This window comes from Miscanthus floridulus, chromosome 8, assembly GCF_019320115.1.
Source record: "Miscanthus floridulus cultivar M001 chromosome 8, ASM1932011v1, whole genome shotgun sequence".
NCBI lineage: Eukaryota > Viridiplantae > Streptophyta > Magnoliopsida > Poales > Poaceae > Miscanthus > Miscanthus floridulus.
This window is the reverse complement of record NC_089587.1, coordinates 171,017,196-171,042,787: the sequence shown is the minus strand read 5'-3', so window position 1 is coordinate 171,042,787 and position 25,592 is coordinate 171,017,196. Positions and strand designations below refer to the sequence as shown.

Below are 25,592 nucleotides of genomic sequence, written 5' to 3'. Positions count from 1 at the left end.
ATCTAAACACCCCCTAAGCACACTTACAATATATGTCTGAAAAAATAGATGAAACATTTGGACCGAAAGCTTGCAACATACGTGTACAACCATTGCAACATATGCAACATCATGATCTATCTTTGCAACATCCATATGAAATACTTTTGACATACCTCTGAAACATTTAAAATAATTGAAACATACTCTTGCAACATGTGCTTTCAACGCAACATCTCCTTGCTGCTCGGCAGAATGGAGGCTCGTCGGTGTGTGGTGTTCACCGAAGGCAGCGGCTCGGCGACACTTGTAGGCGGCGGGCCATCGGCAGTGGCTACACGTCGCAGAAGAGAGGCACCGGCCGCATCAGCGGCGAGGAGGCCGTGGCAACGCGACTTGGAGAGGGCAGCAGCGCGCCGCCTAGCAAGGTCGACAGCCAAGCGTCGCGACTCGGAGGCGGCCGCGCGCTGTGCCTAGCAAGGCCAGCGGCAGAGCGGTGTGCCTCGGGGCGGCGGAGCAGTGCGCCTCAGAGGGTCAATGGTCGTGCGTTCGGAGGCGGCAGACAAGCGGATAAGATCCATAGAAAGACAAACGAGTGGATAAAAAATAAATAGATGGGCTGTTTTTTTTAAAAAAATAATATTGAAGCATGGATTGTTGAGCCAGCGTCCTGGCACAGCAACCAACAGAGCGTCCCTACGGACGGCCGACCGGTTCGCAGCAATACCACTAACATTGCAATACCATTAACATTACGGCGCGTCATCTATCGTGCCACATCCATCGTTAACTTACCGCACAGCATCTACTCAAGACAAAAATAAAATCACCAAATCAATCATTTAACCCTGAATCATCATTTGGCCATGTTCGTTTCTCTTATAATCCATACTTTTCAGCTTATTTTTTTCAGTCGAAATAGTGTTTTTCTCTTCACAACAAATCAACCAAAATAATGTTTCGGCTTGTTTTTTCAACGAAGCCAACGAGTTCTTGAAAGAAAATCCTGTACTGTACGTATCTGCTACACCATGGAAGCGAACAATATATGTAGAATTTCTGTTGTACACTATGTACATCTTTATCTGTTATTATCGCATCTACATACAGCTATCATACAACGGGAGACGTGACGAGACGAGACGTGCCTATGCTAAATCGTGCTGGCGTAAAATGGGCAAAAAAGAAGGCAAAAAAAGGAGACGTGACGACAGCGCACAGCGCTGAAAAGTGACGGTTCAGTTCCACCGATTGATCAAGAACTCATAGCTCAGGCAGTGCCGGTTATAAGTCTCTCCTGCCGATCCAACTTCTTAACCTTGACAAGCCCGATCAGAACTTGCAGCCCGAAGAATGCGCAGAGGGAGTATGCAATGGTTGCTGGTCCCTGCAACGGTTATTGAAGATTTGAAGATCAGGTGAGAACAAATATGTGCTAGAAATTGATGGATGATATACTCCAGTTTGTTTACAAACTCACCCGGATTGAATTGAAGTACAACATTGTTGCAAGGTTCACCAAACTACCTGCAGCAACTACCTGGAAGACAAAGAGCAAGATTGACACATTATGATGATATGGAACTTCAGGAAAAAAAAAGTGCAGTAGTCAAAGAAAGAAAACAATTTCATGATATAAGGGCTGTTTCTCTTGATGACTTGATCAGATTTCTCGCATCGAATTTGCAGGCACTCTCTGTCAAATTTGTTTTAACAATTCCAGTGCAGGCTAACTGAATTTGCATGCACTCAGTGACAGTGTCATCCAGCAGACAAGTTTGCCCTTGTCTTTTCATGGTTCAGCATGAAGTAACATAGGAAAAAAGTTAAACAATATATTAATAATTCTGAACTCACATATCCAATTGTTTTCTGTACAGCTGGCAACTCTTTGAAATGCTCTTTCCGATTCCAGTGTTCTGACACGAAGCTTGAGTTCACCTTGCTCCTGTTAAAAAAGCAGTTCATTGAGTTCAATCATACAAACTTTCGTCAAGAGGACATGTGCAAATAACACCAATACACAACAAAATAATGTTGGCAAATGATGCACATACCAAACGTTCAATAATTTGTGCGAGCTTTTCAACTCTGTCGGGTTGGCGGAACAAATTGTAAAAGGCACGGGACTGCCTTTCCCATCTCTTCTTTGCATCCTGACATAATGTTGCAATCAAGAGCACTTAAAACTCTCAGTATACTTAGGAGATATGCTATCATAGAGATAGGTTAACAGCTTTGACCAAATGTTGAAACTTGCCTTCACAACTACTTCAACACCAGCTTCATTAAATCTTAGCAATTCCTTGGCATATCTAGCAAATTTAACAGACATGTCAAGTCAGCACCAGAAAAGGTCAAGCTGAAAATATAAAGATGTGCAACCTTTGCATGTTTTTGAAAAAGTATTGAGATGCTAGTAATGCAGCAAGTACTCACGGTTTAGCAATCTCTGTAATATCAAACCTAGGATCAAGGCCTTTCCCAATACCATCTAGAACTGCATAAAATGGAGAAAGCCTAAGTAGAATGACAGTATAATAACAATTTCCTTGTAAACATGTAAATTATTAGACATTGAAACCTGAGAATGCTCTGACCACTAATGTAAATGTGGCAGGGAAGCGAAATGGTTGATCAGCCGCAACCGCCAAAAGATCCTCTCCTGAAAATTTAATTCAAGTCAACATAATAAAATTTGTAGAATAAACCCTGACATATTTCCATCTGTCAAGTCTGTTGGTAGGTCACAACATTACCAATTGCAGCAAGTCTCTGCTTCCTCTTTTCAAACTTCTCCTCCTTAGTTAATTGCTTTTTAAATCCCAGTTCTGCAGTTGCCATCTCTCTCTCTCCTTCCTTTGTGCTGCTAGACGCTCTTCAAAGCTATAAATAATACACGTAAAAAGAACAAAGTCAAACATCATGCTCATCTTGTTCAAAAAAAAGAAGAAAAAATCACGCTCTTCCAGTTCAACAAACTCCATTTGCTATAACTACAAGGTAACATCTCAAGGGCGGTGTTGTATTTGGTTACTCTTTTTTCTTTAATGAAATAACACACAACTCTCATGCTTCTCAAGGAAAAGTAACTACCTATTAAGGAAAAATTGAGCTGTTCTTCTGACAGAAGTCATATCTCCAGTAGGAACAAGGACACCCATTTGAACCATTGCTTTAAGCACCTGCAGGAATACAGGATTCAACACTTCCCAGAACATCACAGGGTATAAATTATCATCTGCTGGCTATTATGCCCAGAGAACTAACTTTGTCAGGATCCTTTTCATAAACTCCATAGAATACTTCAAGCAATCCTCCCCGAATATTTTGACTGATACTGGAAGTTGGAAGGATGAAGATTATTATCCATACTGAGATGCAAAATTTCTCATGAAATGAAACTTATGTACAGGGGGGGGGGGGGGGGGGGGGGGGGGGGGGGGGGGGGGTGGGCAAATGTTACCTTCCCATCATCCCAAAGTCATAGAAGATAAGTCTCCCTCCATTGACATCATCAACAGCAATGTTTCCTGGATGCTGTAAAGAAATCACCATTACCTTTTAACACAGAGTATAGCAACTGTTTTATTAGAGATACTAAAAAGGAGCAAGAAGACAATAGGGATGGTTCAGTTTCATGAAATTTGTATTATAACTTTATAAGACATACTTCCTCCGCTCACAAATACATGTCCATTATGGCATTGACATGGTCTCCACTCTGATACTTTGACTAGCATTTCTATGAAATATATCATCTTCATTGAAAGAATTGTATATTGTGGAAGTATTCTCCATAAAAGATCTAGTAACGTTAATCTTATGTTTTCAGTCTATATAAAACTTTTTATATTGATGATCAAAGCTAAAAAAATTTGACTTAGGACAAGCCTAGATGAACATATGTTTGTGATAGAACGAAGTAATAGCACAATGGATTTTGTCTATGGCTGAAGCATATTGCAAATAGAGTGAGCCATAAATCTGCCAAGGTTAGGAGGATGGCAAAGGGACCTCATAAATTCAATGATACAGCTTTTCTTAACGAAATATTATATTTCTACTTCATTTGAAAACAGACCAATGCATGGATAGAAATGAAGTGAATGATGATGCGAAGGTGAGAAATAACCATAATGACTAAAACAGTGTTTGTGGTGAATATACAGGGTGACTAACCGGGTCAGCATGGAAAAATCCATGGGACAAGATCTGCTCAAGGTAGGACTCAACAGCATAACGGCCTAATCTGAAAGTGATTCACATTGACCGGAAGCAACAAAGTCAGTTGGCACAGAAAATTTAGTTCATGGCTGACAGTTATACAGTACTTACCTTTTTCTATCGACTCCTAACTTATCTAACTGCTTTATTCTGTTAATTTTAATTCCTGGGACATATTCCATTGTTAAAACCTGCAATGAAAATAAAAGAAACTTAAAATCTTTATTCCACCAAGTTCCTTGTTGGATCTATTTTGTATTTTCTGTGTAGAAGAAACCTGAGGTGTAGTGTACTCCCAGTAAATTTCAGGAACCTTCACATATTCCAATTTTTTGAAGTTCTCAGCAAATTTTTCAGCATTAAATGCTTCCTTTGTATAGTCTATTTCCTGATAAAAAACATGAACTGATTACATGATCAGTAATAGACGTAGTCAAACAAGTCTAAGACAGTAGCACATGATCATACAACTAATTACCTGATATAAAACAGATGCACACTCATCGTAAATAGCAACCCAGTCTCTCTTGGCGCCATCTGACTTTGGATCCACTTTCTGAAGGTATTCAGCTATTACCTATCCAATTCAGTTATTTGTTAGCAAATGGTAAAAAATGGAAACACGTTTAAGTAGGTAAATAGGCAACACAGAACAGACATACTTTTTTTTGGTACTAGTAAACAACAATAGCACTTATGTGTGCATCTTTAGATGCAGAGGCCAGGATGTTTTATTTCATTATCTAAAAAATGAAAACAGGGTATGCTACAGGATTAGTAACATAAATAACTTACCCTTAAATTCTTCAGATCAATATCGAACAGATCCTTCAGACCAGGCCGTTGCACTTTGATCACAACCTCTTGGCCATTCAGACGTGCCCGATGAACCTGGCCTGGCAAAAAGGGATAGATTATTATAGTGTCAAGTTGCTTATTAAAATAAAAAAAATTACCGAGGCTAGCAGCAGCTATTGGTTCAAAATCAAATCGATCAAATATCTCATTTACAGATGCCCCCAGCTCTTCTTCGACAATTTTTACAGCTGTCTTGGAAGGAAATGGAGGAACTTGATCCTGCAAAAATAGGTAATAATTCCATGGTTCAATCATAACAGGGGTATAAGCATAGGAATGTGCATTAACAAAAATATAGAGAAAAAAACAAGATAACTTCTAATGACTACACAAGACAGCTATTTTCTTCACATGGGGCACTGAGCCACTGATAAATGCTAATTTGCTACACCAATGTACAGGGCACAATCTGAGACTTGCAGATTTTATCATCCACTAGGCTGATCTAGTAAACTGAACTAAATTTAATGCATATTTCAGCTTATGCATAATAGAGGGTGGTCAAATTGTTTAATAACAGGAGAGCAACTCCTCTAATGAGCCAACCCATCAATTTTAGAGTCTTTGCAGTTTACTCTATTTTTTGTCGAACACGCAGGAGATGTGCGTTTCTTTATATTAAAGAGAGAAAAGCAGTTTACTCAATTTTGGAAAAGCACCAAAGCATGTCGGCAGTTAGAATAAGTTTCAACACACAAACCTGTAACTCCGATAGTTGATCCACATATTCCTGTGGGAGAATATCCACTCTGGTGGAGAATTGTTGCCCTATTTTGATGAATGTGGGGCCTAATCTCAAAAGACTCTCCTTTAGCCACTTGGCAAGAACTTTCCTCCTCATTATCTTTTTCTCCTCAGTCATCCCCCCTGCAGAAGTTGACTTAGAGCTTTATTGAAGGTACACAATTTTGAAGAAACATGTAGGTAATTCTTCAATATCAAAAACATCTAAAAATTGAAAGCATTATGAACACCATTTTGTAAAAGATATGAATCCAGTGTGTTGGCTAGCATGCCACACATGCTGTTGTATAAGATGAAGGATTTTATTCAATTGTATTCGCAAATGTTTGTAACTTGTACGAAAGATACCTGTGAGACAAATACATCACTAAATGGGAAGAACTTATTGTTATTTTCCGCAGATACAAAAACAAACTTCTATAGGTTAGTGTATTTTTTTTAGTGTTCAGTTGAAGTCACTAACCTCTGTAGGTGAACTTTTGGTTGTTGAGCCAAGTCTTGAATATAAATGTAAAAACGAACCCCCATATTTCAAATGTTCTTTGAATTGTTGAATAGGTTTTAAACCGATTCCAGCGACCACCAGGAGCAACAGAAACCTGCAAGGTTTAGTTATTCAACTCAAAAGGGAAAGGAAAAAGGAGCACAGTGAATGACACAACACTCCAGCTACTTTCATCAGATAATTGGCCAGCAATATATATCAGAGGCCAAGGGTAAGCTGGGTCACTCAACCTGACACAGTAATCTACGTAACTAACCAGCCAGCCAGCCATCCTGTTGCATTTTCAACACCGTCCCCTCAATTTTCGTTCCAGAGTGCTTGTGGATGCTGCTGCTATAACTACGTAGTAGTTTCTGAAGATATGTGATGCTGAATTGCTGATACTATACTCTTACCTAAATTTGAACTTCATTCCAATTAGAGTATCACGAATATACTAGTTCCAAACATACATTGATGTCACTAACTTTGGTCAAAGCAGCCCTTATCCCATCCCACGTGATCACCCACTTAGAACTGGCGCTGGAGAACACACGCAGATGATAAGCCGTTAAGCAAACAGAAAAAAAAATACTCACCTCTCCGCTGCTCTGCTTGAACCAGGCATCCTCCCTGCCGATCTCCTCCACCCTCTCCTTTCCTCCTCCTCTCATCCTCCGCCGGCGGGACCGGGACCGGGACCACGGCCACGCTGCTCACGGGCTCCTGCTTCACCGCCGCGCCGTTACCGCTGGCGCTCCCGTCGCCGTCGCCGTTGCTTGCTTCCGAGGTACGCTTGGACGGCGGCATCGTCGTATCCGAGCCCGCTCCCGTTCCCGTTGAGCCCGTAGCGCTTGGCGTCCTCCTCGGCCAGCGGGGGCGCGCGGTCCTCGAGGACGGCGCGCACGAGGCAGGCCCGCGATCGCCGGCGGAAGCACTGGAGTGGAGGAGGCGGGGGCCGGGGGTGGAGGCGGAAGCGGCGGAGGCGGAGGTGGTCCGGGACGGAGAGCAAGGATGGGGCGACCAGGGAGGCTGCGGCCGCCGCCGCCGCGGACGCGACGGACATGGCGCGCGGGAGGGGCGGAGCTAGGCGGCTAGGTAGGGTTTGGGTATCGGGGGTTTTGGCGGGACGCTCCGAGGTGTGGGGTGGGGTGGTGGCTTGGAGGAATGGAGGAAGCAGTGGTGGTGCTGGTGCTAGGCGGCGAGGCGAGACGCCCCGGGCAAGCGGGAATGGGGGAGAGCCACGTGGCAGGCACGGAGGATGAGTCCATCTGACATGGCGGTCCGTGATTGGGCGAGGGATGAGGCGATGGGGCCCGCGTGGCGGGGAGGGAATGCGTGGAAAGGTCATAGACTCTAGTTCATCTCTTTTCGCCGTCTGTGATAAAGAAGTCTGATGTTTTGTGCCGTTGCCCGTTGGTTAGTGTGATCTTTTGGCTGGGATTCCGTGACCCATCGCTGTGATGAGGGACCCTCTGTCTGTACGTAAACAAACAAATCCTCCAGCAACCTGCAGCCGCGTTTGTGTGACTGGTGAAATATTGTTCTCTACTGTACAATGGAACAGCCGGATCCGTGGCGCAATGGTAGCGCGTCTGACTCCAGATCAGAAGGTTGCGTGTTCGATTCACGTCGGGTTCAATACCCCGATCCTAATCCGGATTTGCTTTTTGTTTTCAATTTATCTTTTGCTCTTTCTAACATAAAATAAACAACACTATCCCTCACTCTTTTTTATTATAATAATAATATAACAAAATGATCTTCACGTCTTTTTTTATATAGCCCTCACTCTTTTTTATAACTAGCAAATATATCCGTGCGTTACAACGGAAGATACGTCGTTATCTATTCTAATACGTCTTGAAAACAGACTCTGTACCGAGCTACAGGCCTGCTATTCTAAGCCGTATGAGTATCGTGAGTTCAGGTCATGGACCGGATAAAAACCAATCACAACTCGTATCAATAATTCATCACTCTTAGTGAAACCATAAAAACGCTTATGTTCCGAGAAGTGGAGAGACAGGTGAACCGAGAGGGGCGGGGGGGGGGGGGTAAAGAACGAAAATCTGGCGAAAAGTTCTCCTTTTTGACACTGTATAAGAATATAGATATTAAATATGCATGTGCATTGCAACTGGCATAGATTGCACGCGTGAACCTCCGGATACGAACCGGAGGAAAAAGTCTACTTAACCCCCCACCTTTCATACATGGTCTACTTCACCCCCAACTATGAAACCGTCTGTTTTACCCCCTAAATTTTCCAAAACCGTCTATTTTACCCCCCGGACGGTTTTCGACAGCGGGTTGCTACAGTAACATCGGTTGCTACAGTAACGACAGATTGCTACAATGATGGTGGGTTTGAATTTTTTATTTTCGATGAATCTTTGAAAAAACATAGTAAATCATAGAAAAATCATAAAATAAAAAATCTAATTTTGTTGGACTCCACATGAGTAGATCTACATAGTGAATATATAATACGGTATGCTTTAGTACAAAATTTTTACTGTAGCCTTAGATTAATTGGAAAAATCTAATTTTGTCTGTAATTAATTGGAATAATTCATAGCTGCAGTTTCTATGGTCCAATTGTGGTGAATTTTTTATGGTACGCTAATTATTGTATGCTTGAACTATAGTAAAAATTTCGTACTCATTGGACTATGTATAACTTAGTTATAGATAAATTCTAATTAATTACAGACAAAATTGGATTTTTCAATTAATCTAAAGCTACAAAAAAAATTGTACTAAAGCATACCGTATTATATATTCACTGTGTAGATTTACTCATGTGGAGTCTAATAAAATTAGATTTTTCATTTTATGATTTTTCTATGATTTTTCAAAAATTCACCAAAAACAAATAAAAAAAAGAAAATTAAAAAACACGACACTGTAGCAACCATAGTTACTGTGGCAGACCCGCTGTTACTGTAGCACACCGACGCTGAAAACCGCCCAAGGGGTAAAATAGACAGTTTTAGAAAGTTCAGGGGGTAAAACAGATGATTTTATAGTTGAGGGATAAAGTAGACCAAGTATAAAATATGGAGGGATTAAGTAGACTTTTTCCCGAACCAGATGACCGTACGTTCGGGTGGTAGCACTAACAAAATGAACAGCGTTCCTAACTTTCCACCTGAAGAGACAAACAAAAACAAACGGCTGCCAAGCCAACACCGTAAAGACTGTGATTGATCTAGGCCCAATGTTAAAGACCCCTTTTTTATATAAAAAACATGTTAAACAGACCTTAATGCACCGCACGACCCCCTCCGTGGACGGATTGACAGCAAACCACCAACTAGGTAGCCTCCTCTCCTTTAAATACTCTCCTGCCCCTCTCGTCCTTCCATCATCGAACCACCCACGGTCCAAACCCCGCGAGTGAACCCCCCACCGCAATCCACAATGGTTGCAGCGGGAGATCCAGAATCCTTCTTCGCCACCTCGCCCCCGTTGCGTGCCCGATTTTTTTACTATTTGGCTTTTTTTTTTAAAGTTTCTCATAAATAGACCTCTACGGAAAGAATTCAGGAAATTGATCCTTGGCTCGGCGCCAAAGTGACTAGCGCCGAGCTCCTAGGCACGGGGCATTAGCCTACCAGGGGCCTCGGCGCCGAGCTCGGCACCGTAGATCTTGGCGCCGAGCCCCCTGTATTTAACCCCAGTACAGCCTTCTTCCCCGAGCGTTCTTCCTCTTCTTTCTCATTCCTCTCGGGTTTTTCTCTCCCCACTTCACCCTACCTCACGAATCGACATATTGGACCTTGAAAACCTTGATTTGATCCGTAGATCTTCGAGAGCAAGGTATACTCGCTCACCTCCTTGTTTTTTTCGCATCGATTCGGTACATATTAGTCGGATTTTTGAACCTAAGAATCGTCATCACTTAGGGTTTCATTGTATCCCTCAATATATGTATTATACAACCATAGGTTGATTCCAAAGCGTGGAAAAAGCTAGCAAACCAAGCCGCATGTAGTTATGTTATGGATTCATTGTTGTGGATGAAATGAGAAACCCTAGGTTTATGGTATAATGTTAACTGCTTTTGGTTCTTAGAACGAAATTGGTTTCATTGTAGTTATTGTTCTCATTGATATTTTTTTATGATGTTTTTATTTATGTTTGTTAAATTATATCCGTTTTGTTAGATGCAAGAAATGTTTCGGGAGGAGTTTTGACGAAAACGGGGTCGTCCTCGAGAATTATACCCCGACGCGTCTAGCAAAGATGCCCCCGTCCCTCCTGACCTTTCTGTCCCTAACTGTGACTGTGGTTTGTCGGCCCATGTTTTTCAATCGAAACATCCGGGCACAGCCGCCCGTTGCTTCTACACATGTAGTCGGTTTAATATAAGAAATTATTTGTACTATCCTTTTTCTTTATTTGTTTAAGTATGGTACTAATATTTTGTTGGAATCTCGTTGTGTAGATCATGAGAGGTGCTTTTTCTTTCAGTGGATCGATGGTGCAGACAAGTTTGATCCTAGGTACCTCTTTTTCGATGATTGGTTTAGAGGGAGACATCCACGTGAGCACTTCAAGCGGTGGGTTCCATCCCCCTAACCCTCCGGCAATGACGGCTAAGGAGAAGCACCTAGCCGCAGTTAGACGGCTCGAGGAACCTCCTCTGTGTGATTGCGGAGATCGAGCTGTGATAAACCCTGAGAATACGTTGGAGTTTGTGTGTCCATACAAGCATGAAGTAAGTGTAAAGTGTATGTGTTAAAATCTTAAGCTATATGTGTTCATGTACTAATGTCTCATTATTTAGGTGTATTCAATGGCGAAGTGTCATTTCAAGGAGTGGTTGTATGGTCCTAAGAACCAATGGCCGGAAGAACCGTGGAGGGTTAAGGAAAAGAAGAAAGAATGGGTAATCTACAAAGCACCTCCTGTCATGTGCGAATGTGATGTAAAATCCAACTATGGCCTAGTCCATTCGGAGCTTGGAATAGGCCATTATTGCGGCCATATGATCGAGTATGATGAGGTTCGTTATTTTTCTGGTAAACATGAAATTATATTTTGTTTGTTTTGCTAAGACATATATGATATAATATTTCTTTTGAACAGAGCACTAGGAAATACAGTTGGGAATGTTATGATGGTCAAGCTAAATTCTTGGATGAACTGAAGAAGAGGCAACTAATTGCACGGAATAGGGGATATGGACCTGACTACGTCAACCTATTTATTAAACATCACAAAGAAAATATGCGTGAGTTTGCTAGACAGCGCGGTATTTGTAACCCGATCGATGTTGGTCTTAACAAATAGGGATTGGAGAGGCGGATAACGTTAGAGGAGGAGAGGGCAAGGAATGAGGCAAGGGAGGAGACAAGAGTATAGATGCAGGTCTTGAACGAGCATGTTGCTACATTATGTGCCAGTGAGTGCTTGAAAACCTTTTTTTCGTTGCCTGGTTTTAAATATAATATAATCGCGTTGCTAACTGATTGCATTTTATACATAAAGGGATTGGTTGCAGCGGAGAACATGCTGCAGAGGTGGCTCGTGCAAGGTATGAGGAGAAGAAGTTAGATGGCCATAGATCATGAGCTGGTCGCACCGTTCAATCACCGATTGTGTTGTGTGATGACGGAGACAAGGATGAGAACGACACAGGCAGACTGAGTGAGCTCATTGCTCTAGCAGAGGCAGGCATACAGGTGCAGGAGGCTGAGGACGACACTGGCAGACTGAGCGAGCTCATCGCTCTAGCAGAAGCGGGCATTCAGGCGTAGCAGGCTGACGACGACACTGGCAGACTGAGCGAGCTCATCGCTCTAGCAGAGGCGGGCTTACAGACAGAGGAGGATGACAATGCGTTCTTCACTCAGGCCACAGCGGCCGCAGATGAAGCGAAGGCCGCTTACTACAAGCGACAGGTAGGTCAGAGCAACGCAGTTGAACCTAGACACAGCAACAGGGTTGTAGTAGAGGACTGGTACTCGGATGATGAGTTGGTTACTCAGTACGTTTCAGACTGAGGATTTAGAAGTGCATTTGCCCCTATGTCTACTGTCGGCACGTAGTTGTAGTATTAATATGTTGTGTAATATGGCATAGTATTGAACTTTTTATTATGTGGTTGTTTTCATTATCAATGGTCTTAATATTCCGCTTAATGATACGGATGTATTTAAATTTGAACACGTGCTGCAAAAACACTTAACGACGTATGGCATTATAGAAATCAACACACGAAACACATTAAATGGCATGTGGATACATGGATCGAACCTGGGTACAGAGTTTTCTTTGACTAAACCTACCATGTCTTAGGTAATTAAACCTAACATGCCTTAGGTAATTAAACCTAGGTACATATAAAAAAGATAAAGTCATCCTAGTAGTGTGGCCACATAGCAAATTGTATTGCACCTTCTCCATAGTAGCCTCCCGTTGTTGCTGGTGGTGGTGGCGGAGGTGATGGGGGAGGCCCCTTCTTCTTGTGGTTAGGGCAGGTGCAATATGGATTATTGCAGAGTACCTCCTGTGAATTGGCACCATTGTTGTTGTCGTCCTATTCGTCGTCCTTGTAACCGCTGCTAACTTCCCTTTCTAGATCGGAGATACGGTCTTGTAGGTAGTAGATGTACTCTGCATGCGGATAAATAGGTCAAGGATCGACCCACCTACTGAACCCACAGTTTTCTTCGGCCAAGAAAGACTACAATAAGTATGCCGTGTAAGTGATATACAAGACAAACATATTGAAGAAACAAATAGTAATAGCAATTACCCATGCTCGCGGGCATTTGAAGAAACGACGACCTCCATCTATTCCCTCGGTGAATATCTGCACTAGGCAGTCCTCACCATGCATGCATTTTGGCCACTCTTCTTTTCTTTAATCGTATCCTCTCAGTGGTGCCTCTTTGGTGAAATCACTTTTGCTCTCAACTGGGAACCTCTCATAAAGAGCTTCCTCAAAGAAATCGGGACTAAGAGGACCCTCCCACCCCCAGGTAGTTTCCTTCCCCTTTCCTCTCCCTCTGGACGACCCTCCAGACATTGGTACTGCAACGAAAGCAAATGCTGAGGAGTGTTCTTCTTCCTTGTTGTTTGTGTGAATGAGAGGGAGTGAGTGGTTATTTATAGATTGAGAGAAGGAATGGAGGCCTCTCAATGTGCCATGTCAGCAATCCGTGTGCCTCTTCACCTCAGCCCTTGGATCAAACAGTCATAAGATGGATGGTGGAGATAGAGTGGAGTTGTGCTTCCTTGCATGTTGTCCGTATATCTGAAAAGTCTATATCAGTGATGTGATAATTCGATGATGTCCGTGTATCTGAAAAGTCTATGTTTATTGTCTGAAAAGTATAGATTCATTCACTGTTGCTTGGTAATCCTAGATTCTTCTACAAAGCGTATGTACAATATTTCCTGGATTATACACGTAATAAATTTATAGTTAATCTGTGTACTACATTTGTGCCTTTGTACAAGTGTAGTATGATTAAAGGTTCACATAAAAAATTCGCAAGATACGGTCTTGTATTAGGAGCATCCACAGCTATAAACAGAGACATCAATATATATTCCAAACATTTAATCATCCAACGAGCATAATACAACCACAACGAATATCACAACCAACATAATGTCATGCAAAGTCCAAATAGTCCACAATGTCCATACAGTCCTGAATAGTTACAGAAAAGTAAATACAAAATTCACAATAGTTTATAGTAACACCTACCACATCCCTCACTATCTCCTACTCTTGCTCCTACCCTTGTGACCTAGAGTGCTGGTGCCTAGAGTGTAAGGGTTACACGGACGACATCACCTAGTGCCTAGAGACGGTGTAGGATGAGTCAATGGAGCGTCATGGAGCTGAGAGGGCCCAAGCTCATCGTGCCTCTTGTCCATGTCATCGTCGTCGTCGTCCTCCTCATCCTCATCCCCGTCCCCTGTAGCTGCTTGACTAGAGGAACCCAAGGCTCCTCTTCCTATGGAAGGATCGTACACGTCATGCGTCATGTTTGTCCTGCAACCACAATGACCAGCCGCACGGCGTAGATGACATGACAGCCTCTGTTGTATAAAACTATGTTAACTGAAAGAATATAACGTATTAATGATATGTTTAAAAGAATATTTTAAATCTTATGTCTAGGAAGCCAAGTATGTAGTCGTCATTGACACTCGGCCGAACGCGCTCGATCTCTTCAACTGAGCATTTCAGTGTATTGCCCTGTAACAAAGTTTTCAATAATAAGACTTCTGAACACCTAATGTATTGTTATGTAACTCAACGTAACAAAATAAGGCGATTGGCTTACCACTCTATCCAAGATCGGTCCTGCCTCCACCTGCCTTCCTGCATGGGTGAACTGGTCGTACGCCGTGTCTTCATCATTGGAGGACTCGATATCGGCGTAGTCAGTTTTGGTCCACTGTAGCCTGAACCTGCACCGTGTCGAACGCTGGTACCAAGCTTGGTACTGCCTGAACTCATGGTTCATGTGCGGCTTGTTGTTGTCGTCCATGTTGTTGTGCATCTCCTCCCATTCCTCAATGTAGGACTGGTGGTGCCTCTCCGAGTCAAAAATCTTCTTGTTCCTCTGACGATCCAACCTACACGTATGTCATCGCTACATTAACTAGAAAACGAGCCCACATCCACAGCTGTAATAGGTACACGCATCCACCAAGTGACGGGTTCACCGTAGACCGACGACACCCCTCGCATAGCTGTCGGTATAGAAAACATAAGACTGTAGAGCCCTAGCTGTACTAACCCGCCCAGTCCCATTCACTGAGGCAGTGGATCCACATCTAGGATGCATTGTCACCCATGGTGTCGGGAAAGAGAACGCAAGCAAAAAGGTGTAGGATCCATGCCTGGTAGTAGTACCTAACCGTCTCCTCATCTACCTCCTCGGGGCACTATGCGAACTCTACACGTAGCCATGAGATGGGAACTCCAGAAGTGCGAGCCCCTTGCTCGCCAAGCTCACGCCCAAGGAAGGCCTCCACTCGTGCTCTCCAGCCCTCTGACCTGCACTGCCCGGTGATTGGGTTCCCATGAATCCTTAGGCCTAGCATCTTCTAACAGTCCTGAAGCGAGACTGTCATCTCCCCAAAAGGTAGGTGGAAGCTATGAGTCTCCGGCCGCCACCTATATTTAAGACCAAACAAGATTACTTGTCAAAAAGTCAATCGCATGAACAAATGACCATGAATGGAGGCAATGATTCAATTTAATACCTATCTACCAACGCAGTTATCGCCGCTGAGTTGAACTTGGGCAACCCATGATGAACCTAAAAGGAGATGACATCTAGGCCAGCTCTTTGCAAGATACATGTACGAATAAAACATAGTCCTGCATCGAATAAAACATAGTCACATGTTACTTCACGAACACATGCACGAATAAAACTTATAGATTATTACCTGCCCCAGCGCAACGAGACATCCTCGGTGGGTCTCCTCGTACGTCGGGTCGAGCAAGTGGAATTGCTCCATCCTACAAAAAAAGTGAATGAATTAGAATTGCAATGTACAATGAAAATGAACTTATAAATGTATAAGTAATTGACACAAATACAAGCATAAATTAAGACATGCATAATTAAATATATGAATAAGACAAATATAAAATAATACTATAAACCAATAGTCCTACCTCACTAATCTACCAACGGCAACTTCGTGAGTTGTGGTCAAGTCTACCACACTTGCCGCACTCGTACTGCTCGGGATCAGTAACAAATGGAGTTCCTCTCCCACGCTTAGTTCTTCTGGGTATCTGATCCATAACCATCCTATGCCTTGTCCTCTGCCTTGATCCATGCTTGTTCCAACAGTAAGATGGATCCACAATGTACTTTGGCCCATCATATGGAGGCCACTCTCCAAGGTCCCGAAAAGGCACGAAGCGGGGGCTCCATGTGTTCACAAGCGTGTTAACACTGAACTCGTGAGGCATCCTCCTCTCAATATTATAGCTACGATGCCTAGCTGCTGCCACCAAATGAGAACATACAAAGTGGTATTGCCTTGGTTTACCATAAGTGCACTTGAAACCTTGGAGGACAACCACATGTATCCTCGACTCTCGGACCTCACCGTCAGACATTGTACCGCCCCTATGCTCGACCTGATAAGTCCTTGTGGCATGGTCAAAGCATGCAACCTCATGTGTGCTAGCCCTTTCTCTTGCCTTCTCTAGGTGTGCCTTTGGTTTTAGAACTCATATATCTCCATCACTCCTCAACTGCAATGCATGAGCGTGTCTATCATTGAACCAGGCAATAAGCTTATAAAAGGTGAATTGAACAATTGCATTCACAGGCATACCACATATCCCTAATAGCAACTTATTGAATGACGCTGCCATGTTGCTGCACTGAAACTCGTACCTCCAGCCATCGGCGTCGTGAGCTCTCGTCCATTTCTCCAAATCCCTCATCAAACCTGTGAGCCATTGTCTACCTTCTACATTTGATGCAGTTCTGACCTGCTCCAACTTTTCTCTAAAGTACCTGTCCTCAAGCTGTCGAGCAACCTCCTGGAACAGATCAAAGTTTTTCTTGACATCGTCCTTCCGGAGTAGATTCTCGGCAAGGTGTCGAGTACACCAACGATGGTGTAAAGGTGCATACCCCTCTAACTGCTCTCGCATGGTATTAAGTATGCCCTGATGCCTATTAGATATCACACCAACCTCCCTGCCAAGCCCAACCACGCGTATCCAGACTAGCCTCAAGAACCATCCCCAACTATCATTGTTCTCCTTCTCAACCAAAGCAAATGCCAAAGGAACCAACTTGTTGTTCGCGTCACATGATATGACTATAAGAAGTGTGCCCTGGTATTTGCCAATTAAGAACGTACCATCAATGGAGAAGATGGGACGATAGTGCCTAAAGACCTCGACACACTGAGGGAAGCACCAGAAGGCATGAAAAAATATCTGTCTCCTATCCTTCCATGCATTAGATTTTGGGATGTACTCATAATGCATGCCTGGATTCACCACTTTGATTGCATTTAAAAGAACTGGCAGCTACTCATACTCATCCTCCCAGTCCCCATATATCATCTTCCACGTTCGCTGCTTAGCTCTCCATGCTTTACCATAAGTTATCACATATCCTCCATACAATGCCTCAACGGTCCTAATAATTGTTCTCATCTTCATGTTGGGTTCTCCCTACAAAATTCCCATCAATCGCTTGGCAATGAGGGTAGATGTCAATTGTCGATGCCTCAGTGTCAGCTCATGGTCAGCACAATTATGTGGCCCGACAACTTTTGTGATCTTCCATTTTTCGGTCACTTGTTGCTTCCTTGCACAAACCCTCCATGGGCAGTGTTCCTTGTCACACACAACTGTGTAACAGCGCTCCACATATGAATGCAATACCCTGTAAGGCCTCTTTCGTATCACTGCAAAAGCCTACAACCACCTCTTCAAAGCTGGGAGGTCATTGAACACCCTCCCCTCCTCAATTACCATGTTAGGACCGGCCTCAGGAGCTTCTAGGAGCTCATCATCACGTCCTTCTACAATTGCCTGATCGGAATGAGCAAGATCACTGAACTCATGAACTCTATGATCACGGCGGTCGGGAAAGATACGCCTCATCATCTCAACATCACTCTTCGCCAGCTCTCTAATAGGACGATCATCATCAGAATCAAGAGCCCTAGCCATCTCATATGGCTCCGAATCATGCATAATTTCAACACTATTGGAGCCACAGAATCCATCTCCAAAGTGCACTTGCGCAGCAACATGGGGCACATCCATATTCTTAGGAATGTCTCCTACAACATCATTACATAAATGAGAAAAGAATGAAAGACATAGATGTAAGGAACGGGGTAAGCTCCCAAAAACCATGCAGTTAAGACACTTACTCAGATGATTCTGTGTCAAAGGGATCTCATAAGGAGGATTTGCCACAAAAACATGAGTATGACAACCATCTCCAAATACCGCATTGGAGGCAGATTGAGCATCAGGAACCATAGGCGCAATCTGCACATGTAGGTAAGGTTCTGGAATAGGAGGGTTGATGTGTGCCAGATGATCCATTGCTAGGGTAAACCCATGAGGGATTGGATCAACTAACACCCAACGCACAACCACGTCTAAACATTGCAGCTGGCTCTTCATAGCTGATCTCACATAGTCCTCTCACTGATCCGCACAACCAATTGAGATCATTCGCCTGAAGATGTTCGGAGGACAACCTAGGTGTAGTACACCATCAACTGCAATGTCATCATCTCCAAAGCAATGCAGCTCCTCCTGAGCCCTTGCAACCATCTCACTAAATGAAGGCCTATCATTGAATAGCACAGGCATGCTTTGCATGTCAAGAAACTCAACATATCCATAGCGATCGCTTTCAACCGTGCCTCCATGATATATGGTCACTAGGTTGTCCATCTATTTTAAAAACGTAACGAAACACATGTCCTTTAGTCCAAATTAGACGATAGATAGTACCTAACAAGTACTTTCTAACTACAAACTAAGTAATCAAGATAATAACTACGTATATATTTATAGTGTACTCACTAAATAGCTAGATCATATGTAGTTAACTATAAATATAACTACATATCTAAGTAGCTATCTAACTATATCTATTTACCAATGTATCTATGTTTCTACCTATCTACATATATATCTCACTAAATCAACTAAGTCATCACAGTAACTAGTAAATAACAAACACCAACTAAATAGGTACATTGCATATTCATAATTTTTACCTTTCCGGGTCGGCAGACGACGGGTGGCGCGGCCGACGACAGAGGTGGCGTGCGGCGGCCGTGGGGTGCCCGGCACTCCGCGCGGCGAGTCCGGCTCAACGGGCGCGGGAGGCAGGCCGGTGGTGGACGACGACAAGGCGGGGCGAGGCCGGCAGCGGAGGGGGGCAAGGTGGGGCGAGGCTGAGGCCACCGATGGAGACCAAGGTGTGGCTAAGGCGAGGACGGCGGTGGAGGGCGTGGCGGCACGGTGCTATAGCCAACCACGTGCAACACCGCGAGGGCACAGCGGCGCCGTGCGAGCTCGGGTGAGGGAGCAGCAGCGGTGGCACAGCGCGGCGGTGGCACAGCACGGCGAGGGCACGGCTTGGCTGCCAGAATAGCAGAGACGACGTGGCATGGCGAGGGCTCGGCCGTCGGAGCAGCAGCGACGGCACGGCACAAAGCGACGCAGCGCGGGCAGGGTCGGCTAGGGCGAGAGGGAGAAGAAGAAAGGTAGAGCGGCAGATATTTAGGGAGCTCGGTGCCAGAGTGACTGGCGCCGAGCTCGGTGCCAAGATCTACGGTGCCAAGCTTGGCGCCAATAACTCTAGTGCCGAGCCCCCTAGCAGGCCAATGCCCCGTGCCTAGGAGCTCGGTGCCAGTGACGGTGGCGCCGAGCTCGGCGCCAGTCACTCTGGCGCCGAGCCAAGGGTCCATTTACTGAATTCTTTCCATCAGGGGTCTATTTATGAGAAACTTTAAAAAAGGGTCAAATAGTAAAAAATTCGGGCTACGCGACGCCAGCGCTGTCGCCGCCAATCTGCAGGAGTTCGTTGCGCGCAATTCGCATGCCTCATCAGGTAGCTGCTCGCGCGCGCTGCCCTGGACAACGTCCCGCCCACCGTGGAATGCGCGTGGACCTTTTCGTCGAACACCTGAGGAGCTGTGTGTGTGTGTGTGTTGCGACAAGCCTTTGACCATGCACTAGCTAACCCGTGCGGCCTATTTTGCTTGCAATATGCGCGTAGAGGGTGGCGGGTGGCGGTGGATCGTTTGCGTCACGTCGGGCGGGACGACGGTGCCGCTGGAGCAGCGATGCGTGCGCTACATCGACAACTTCAGCTCCGGCCACCGTGGCGCCGCGTCCATCGAGTAAATTTGCTTTTGCCCTCGCCTCACCTCTTCATTAGTTGCTCTTTGTGCTCTCGTGCGCCATGACGATACTGGCTGGCTTTCCCGTATTTTGTTTCAACACATACTCCTACCAGACGCTCCGTTGAACCACGATCATAACTTTCCCTTTCGACAAAACATCTATTTCCACTTAGAGATCGTAAAGTGCGCTACTACTCATTATGAGCTTGTCCCATAAGCGTGTCGTGCGTGTACTACACTGCGCCTATGACCCACACCCACTTGAGAGAGCGTGTTTCAAATTGTGCGATTTCAAGCTCCATTTGGGACTGTATTTATCTTTGAAACACCGGATATGAAAAACAAAGATAAATACACAATCACAGAGGAAGCAATTTCAAGCCCCAATTTCCAAGCAAAACAGTAGACCAGTACAAAACCTTTCCAACAGATTCTCGGAACCATCTTTCCATGGAAGGCGATTAACCCTAGGCAGCACATCTCCTAGAGCCCGCGCCGCCACCGCCGGCCTGTAGGCCGGCGCCCCCCCTCCCCTCTCCTCCCTTCCCCTCCCTGCAACCTCAACGCTTGCAACTCCCATCACCTCCATAGCCCTGGCCTGCCCCAAATGCGTCGTCGCCAGATCTGGCGCCGCCGCCCCCTCCCAACACCAGTCTCCAGCCCGACACCGGTGGCTCCTAACTCCACCCCTCCCTTTCCTGCTCCCCCTGCGCCAACTTCTCCCTCCACCACCTCAGCCCCTACCTCCCTCGGTCGTGGCCCACAGACGCGTGCGGGAGAAGGAGCCGTGACGCCACCATTCGAGTCGGACGCCCGCTCCCTAGGGTCGTCGGAGCCTGATCTCATCGCTGCCCCCTCCCTCAGCGTCCAAGGTGACCTGGTTCCGCCGCTGCTGGTCGAGGCGCCGTCAACACCGCTGCCACAGAGGGGCCATCCGGCCCAGCATCACCCATCCAGTGAGGAGCCCAGATGCGGTGCCGCCGGTGGAACTGACGGCGGGTCTCGCAGGGAGGCCGAACGGCCGCCGCCTCCATCCACGGGGCCTGCGCCGTCCACGCCGGTCTCCCACCTATCCCCGCTCGTGGAGCCCTTCTCCCCCAGCGGTGCCCTCGGACGTCCGAAGGCCATGCGCTGGTCCGAGGACTCCATCTCCTCCGACTCAGAATCCGACTTCTCCCCACCCATCGCTACCCAGGCCTCCTTCACTGATGTTGTCCGCAGGAGCTCTCCCGCTTGAGAAACCCCTAGGGCGGCAAGGTCCAGTGCCCCGTCGCCCACCTCGAGCGGTCGACGAGCAGCCAGCAGAGACAGCACGCCAGGTCGACGGCAGGCATCGTCAAGGCCATAGGCGACACAGGTGCAGGAGGAGGCCGCATCGCACACCCACCGGGGGAGACCACATCCCTGTTCATCGGCGGCTGGGACCTCGCGGCGAGGCCAATCAGGGACCTGCGGAGCGCGTCCCTGCCCGCCAAAGATTGGGCGCATGTGTTCTGCCGTGGAGGAGGCGCATCTCACCGCCTAACGCGGAAGGGTGGCAGGAGGTCCTGCATAGGCAGGCGGAACCGACGCCTGCTGAGCGTGCCGCCACCTTTAAGCCACCTCGCCGGAGGCGCATCACGGAAGCGTTGCGAGACAGGTGCCTAAAATGCTTGTCTTACTCTCACCGCATCGCCATGTGCTGCTTGCCTCTGCGATGCCTGCGATGCCGAGGGTTTCAACACATTGCCAGAGACTACAAGCGACTGCGCTCGCTGGGCCACAACCAGGTTGGCCCTCGTGCTAGAGAACGCCATCGTTCCGGCCATGAGGCCATCCCAAACCGGCATCACTCCCGCAAGGGGTCCGGGCAGCGCACCCAAGGCGTCTGGGGACGCAGTCACGTCGAGGGCGGCAAGACGGAGGAGCACCGCGATGCTTGTCCAAGATGTTGAGCTGGCGAAACAGTCCGAAATCACTGACTGTTGGCCCCTGCTCCATTTTGAACAAGATCCATCCTCTCCATTCGAGTTGATCGTGGGAAGACAACGATGGTCCTTGAGGCAGGGCTGCTTAGCGGTCATCATGGCGCAACGGAGCATCCTGGAACAAAGCCACCTATGTTCGTAGACTGCTGGGTACCACCCAGATTTGAGCAAGACCCAACCTCCCTTGGCGAGGCGATCGCTGGAGGGCAGCTAGCCTCAGATCAGATGGTTCTGGAGGCAGGGCTGCTCAGCGGTCCCCGCGGCGCAACAACCCCTCTCTCCGGCGTCCCAGGCAACGGCAATGAGAGGCATGAGGTGACCAGTGATGCAGCGCCAACCATGGTAGGACAGGCTGATCATGCCGGCGCATATGGCGACCAGGAGGGGACGGAGGTCCCACCGTCCTCACCATCGAAGGCACACACCACGGCTGTGCTTTCGGCCCAGTGCATGGATGTCGGACCGCAAGCTAAGGCGGCCGATGGCACGGCAACGGGCGTCGTTCAGACAACCGACGAGCTGACCGCTGAGGGCATGCCCACACCGAGGGAGGCCGCCAAGCGACTGTCCAGGTTCATTGATGAGGTCCAGGTAATGAGACAGCCACCTCTCATCAGCTCCACGCCTAAGCAGAAGCCAGCACCAAAGCGGACTACTCTGTCCATTAGGAGCAGACAGATTGCTGCTCAGCAGATGGACCACATCCCGGCGTCCAAATGTGGTGAAGTGCTGCTCATGAAGAAGATGGGGATCCTGGCACCTTCAACACCGATTTCCTCTGCAACCAAGCATTCGTACGATTCGTACTTCCAGGGTACCCTATCGGAAGCAAACGTCGAGGCGCTTGATGCGCTGTTCCCAGCATCCAGGGCGATGGCTGGTGGAGCAGCGCGGTCTAGTACTTTAGCTAGATCGTAGTCTAGGTTGATCCCAATGGATCCCAAGGTTGTCATAGTCAAAATGTAGTCTTTTTGAGGTAACCATCGGGCCGGAAACGGTCTCTATTGTATTTTAAACTTCTACCTTCTTAATACAATGACACGCAATGCTCTTGCGTATTCGAGAGAAAAAAAACTTTTCAACACAATCACAGAGGAAGCGAGCCATGGTGTTCACTGTCAAGAAGCCACTATTTTAATGTAAATCAACTTAGCAAAGCCGCAAAGGATGTTTTGCTAGACTTCCCCTGAACATATGGTGTGCCATGTACCTTGTTAGACTTGATAGCTGTCTCATAAATGCACTGGAACTCTGGAAGTATATAGTCTCTGTCAGTACAAGTTTGATAAATAGTAAGTACTCATTTCCGTTTTTATTTCTGGTGATACAGGTATTTCTTAAAGGCTGACTATGCGGTCATTTTCGTCTATCGGGGGTAATCCGCAAAGCTATATAGCAGCTGCTTCCTTGCAAAACAATCCAACAACTTTTACTTTTCCTCTCCCAGTTTTGTCGACTGTTCAGTATACACATAATGCAAAGAGGATTATTCTTCACATAAAATACATTATGTTGTGCATGAATGCAGAGGGAGTTGCCAACCTTTCTCTAGGTTCCTGCCTGATGATTCGTTTCTCCAGTTCTTTGATGTCACAACAGATTTGAAGGTTCAAGGTTGGTAATTTACAGCTTCTAGCACAGATGAAAAGAAAGAATAAAATTACCTCCTTACTTTGTTAAAATAATCTCTTATATTTGTTTAATCAGTGGTCGAGTCCCAAGCAACGGTGGTAAAGAAAGCAATTGGGAATTATCGCAAGGTATGACATTTGAACCGGGTATTCGACTGTGGCATACAGATGTGCAGATGACCTTGACTGAGAGGTGAACTTCTCGCAGGCTATTGAAGGAGGCTCTCTGCTGAAACTCCCATTCACCACGATATTTGAATATCTTCAGGTCTTGCAAATTTGCTTTTATTAATTTGAGTCACATGGGAATAAGGTAACTTGAACAGCATCGCACGACACTTGATTACAGTTACTGAAGATGGTGGCTACATCTATGAGTTCTGTGGGTCTCCACGGGATGTTCTATGTCGCTGCAGCTGTGTCTGACTTTTATGTTCCATGGGATAGCATTGTACGATTTACAGTAGGCGATGTGTTGTCTGATTGAGTTAAACGCTTCATCCAGCATTGTTTATCATGATTTATGCAAACATGATTCATAGGGAATTTGATTATTGTGCAGGAAAAACATAAGATTCAGTCAGCCGGAGGCCCACTGGATATGCAGCCTATTCGTTTCGTCGTAAACAATCGTAGATTATTTACTGTTGCCTGGTTTGGTGTGAGAGAAAAATACTATTCCAGCTTATAATCCACGATCGTATACGAGCAAGCGAACATGCTACTGAAGCTCAGTCAGGTTCCAAAAATGCTTTCAGTTCTGCGAAACCAATGGGCCCCCTTGGCCTTCTGTATATCCTTCAAGGTGAGTTTTAGATTGGTGATACCACGCCACCACGGCATGGGAGAGGAAATATCTCACGCCCAACACGCTATTAGGTTTCTACCCAATATTAACCCTTTATCCAACTCTTCTTTTAAATAAATGGCATGAAGCTGGAGACGGATTCAGATATTCTAGTTCAGAAAGCAGAAATGGCTCTGAACAAGTACAGGATGAACGTTGTTGTGGCCAATCTGCTTGCAACGTACAAAGAGGAGGTCGTCGTTATCTCAAATGGCAAAAGCAATACCATTCGAAGGTGCAACAAAGATGAGGATCTGGAGGGAGCATATTATCAAGCTCCTAGAGAAGAGCCACTCAAAGTATATTTACAGCAGCACAGAAGGGCGCAATAAGAATGATTACGGAAAGGTTATACCGTTAGGCATCAGAAGTCTGGCTCGACGGAAACACTGATTGATTCTGGAACTCAAAAAAAAAAAAAGCCCCACATCAACCGTGAGAAACCTCTATACATGTAATTTGTACCTTTGCTGGTATGTATATGTAGGCCCTGTTCGCTTCGCGGAAAAAACAAGTCGAAATACTATTCCGGCTGATTTGTTGGGAAAGAAAAACACTCCAGCTAAAAAAAATAAACCGAAAAAGACAGATTATAAAAGAAGTGAATAGGGCCGTAATCAGCATTGATATAATTGCTCTCTCTCTCTAGACCTTCCCTTGCTGCTTGCTACCTAGGCCTCCAGTTGCACACACGCTCCCTGCAAAGACCACGGATCGAGAAAATTGGGCAGCGCTTACTAGGCTGGAAAGGACTGTGTATAAGGGCTCTTCTGCATATTTTACATGTGTACATATTGGGCTTCAGCCCCTTCTAATGAATACAAAGCTCATTTCATCCTAACAAGAACGACTTTTGAATCGTGCTGGACGGCTAGCCCTTGTTACATCAGTGCTGTCCTCCATGCAAACCCACCACCTTAGGCCCTGTTTAGTTCCTCATCAAACTCAAAATA

General features: G+C 45.8%; 2 protein-coding genes and 1 non-coding gene across 3 annotated transcripts; 2 read left to right on the top strand and 1 right to left on the bottom strand.

The window, feature by feature from the left end:
* Nucleotides 1–932: 932 nt before the first annotated feature.
* Nucleotides 933–7,491, bottom strand: LOC136477530 (protein ACTIVITY OF BC1 COMPLEX KINASE 8, chloroplastic-like). Its single transcript, XM_066475733.1, is given in 24 exon segments — nucleotides 933–1,366; nucleotides 1,460–1,519; nucleotides 1,837–1,860; nucleotides 1,862–1,927; nucleotides 2,037–2,135; nucleotides 2,240–2,294; nucleotides 2,419–2,479; nucleotides 2,564–2,644; nucleotides 2,739–2,832; nucleotides 2,835–2,865; nucleotides 3,076–3,164; nucleotides 3,250–3,319; nucleotides 3,446–3,519; nucleotides 4,162–4,231; nucleotides 4,318–4,397; nucleotides 4,484–4,594; nucleotides 4,685–4,783; nucleotides 5,002–5,102; nucleotides 5,163–5,283; nucleotides 5,765–5,931; nucleotides 6,272–6,407; nucleotides 6,892–6,951; nucleotides 6,953–7,072; nucleotides 7,074–7,491. Coding segments are annotated over 24 exon segments (2,271 nt in total). The 5' UTR covers nucleotides 7,359–7,491; the 3' UTR covers nucleotides 933–1,249.
* A 370-nt stretch (nucleotides 7,492–7,861) lies between these two features.
* Nucleotides 7,862–7,933, top strand: TRNAW-CCA (transfer RNA tryptophan (anticodon CCA)). The gene has a single exon. It is a non-coding gene; the product is annotated as a tRNA-Trp (tRNA).
* A 1,785-nt stretch (nucleotides 7,934–9,718) lies between these two features.
* LOC136473994 (phosphopantothenate--cysteine ligase 1-like) lies at nucleotides 9,719–24,971 on the top strand. Its single transcript, XM_066471612.1, has 11 exons — nucleotides 9,719–9,765; nucleotides 19,817–19,899; nucleotides 20,068–20,191; nucleotides 23,492–23,536; nucleotides 23,690–23,775; nucleotides 23,869–23,921; nucleotides 24,001–24,060; nucleotides 24,142–24,243; nucleotides 24,355–24,406; nucleotides 24,506–24,597; nucleotides 24,729–24,971. Exons 1-11 carry the CDS (start codon nucleotides 9,719–9,721, stop codon nucleotides 24,969–24,971), a joined length of 987 nt encoding a protein of 328 aa, XP_066327709.1.
* Nucleotides 24,972–25,592: the final 621 nt, after the last annotated feature.

What these genes read in the sequence shown, in the direction of transcription:
- LOC136473994 (XM_066471612.1), top strand. Translation starts at nt 9,719, where the DNA reads ATGGTTGCAGCGGGAGATCCAGAATCCTTCTTCGCCACCTCGCCCCC. An exon ending in AACAGATTTGAAGGTTCAAG is followed by an intron (nt 23,776 to 23,868) that starts GTTGGTAATTTA and finishes TTGTTTAATCAG; the next exon opens with TGGTCGAGTCCCAAGCAACG. An exon ending in CCTTCTGTATATCCTTCAAG is followed by an intron (nt 24,598 to 24,728) that starts GTGAGTTTTAGA and finishes AATGGCATGAAG; the next exon opens with CTGGAGACGGATTCAGATAT.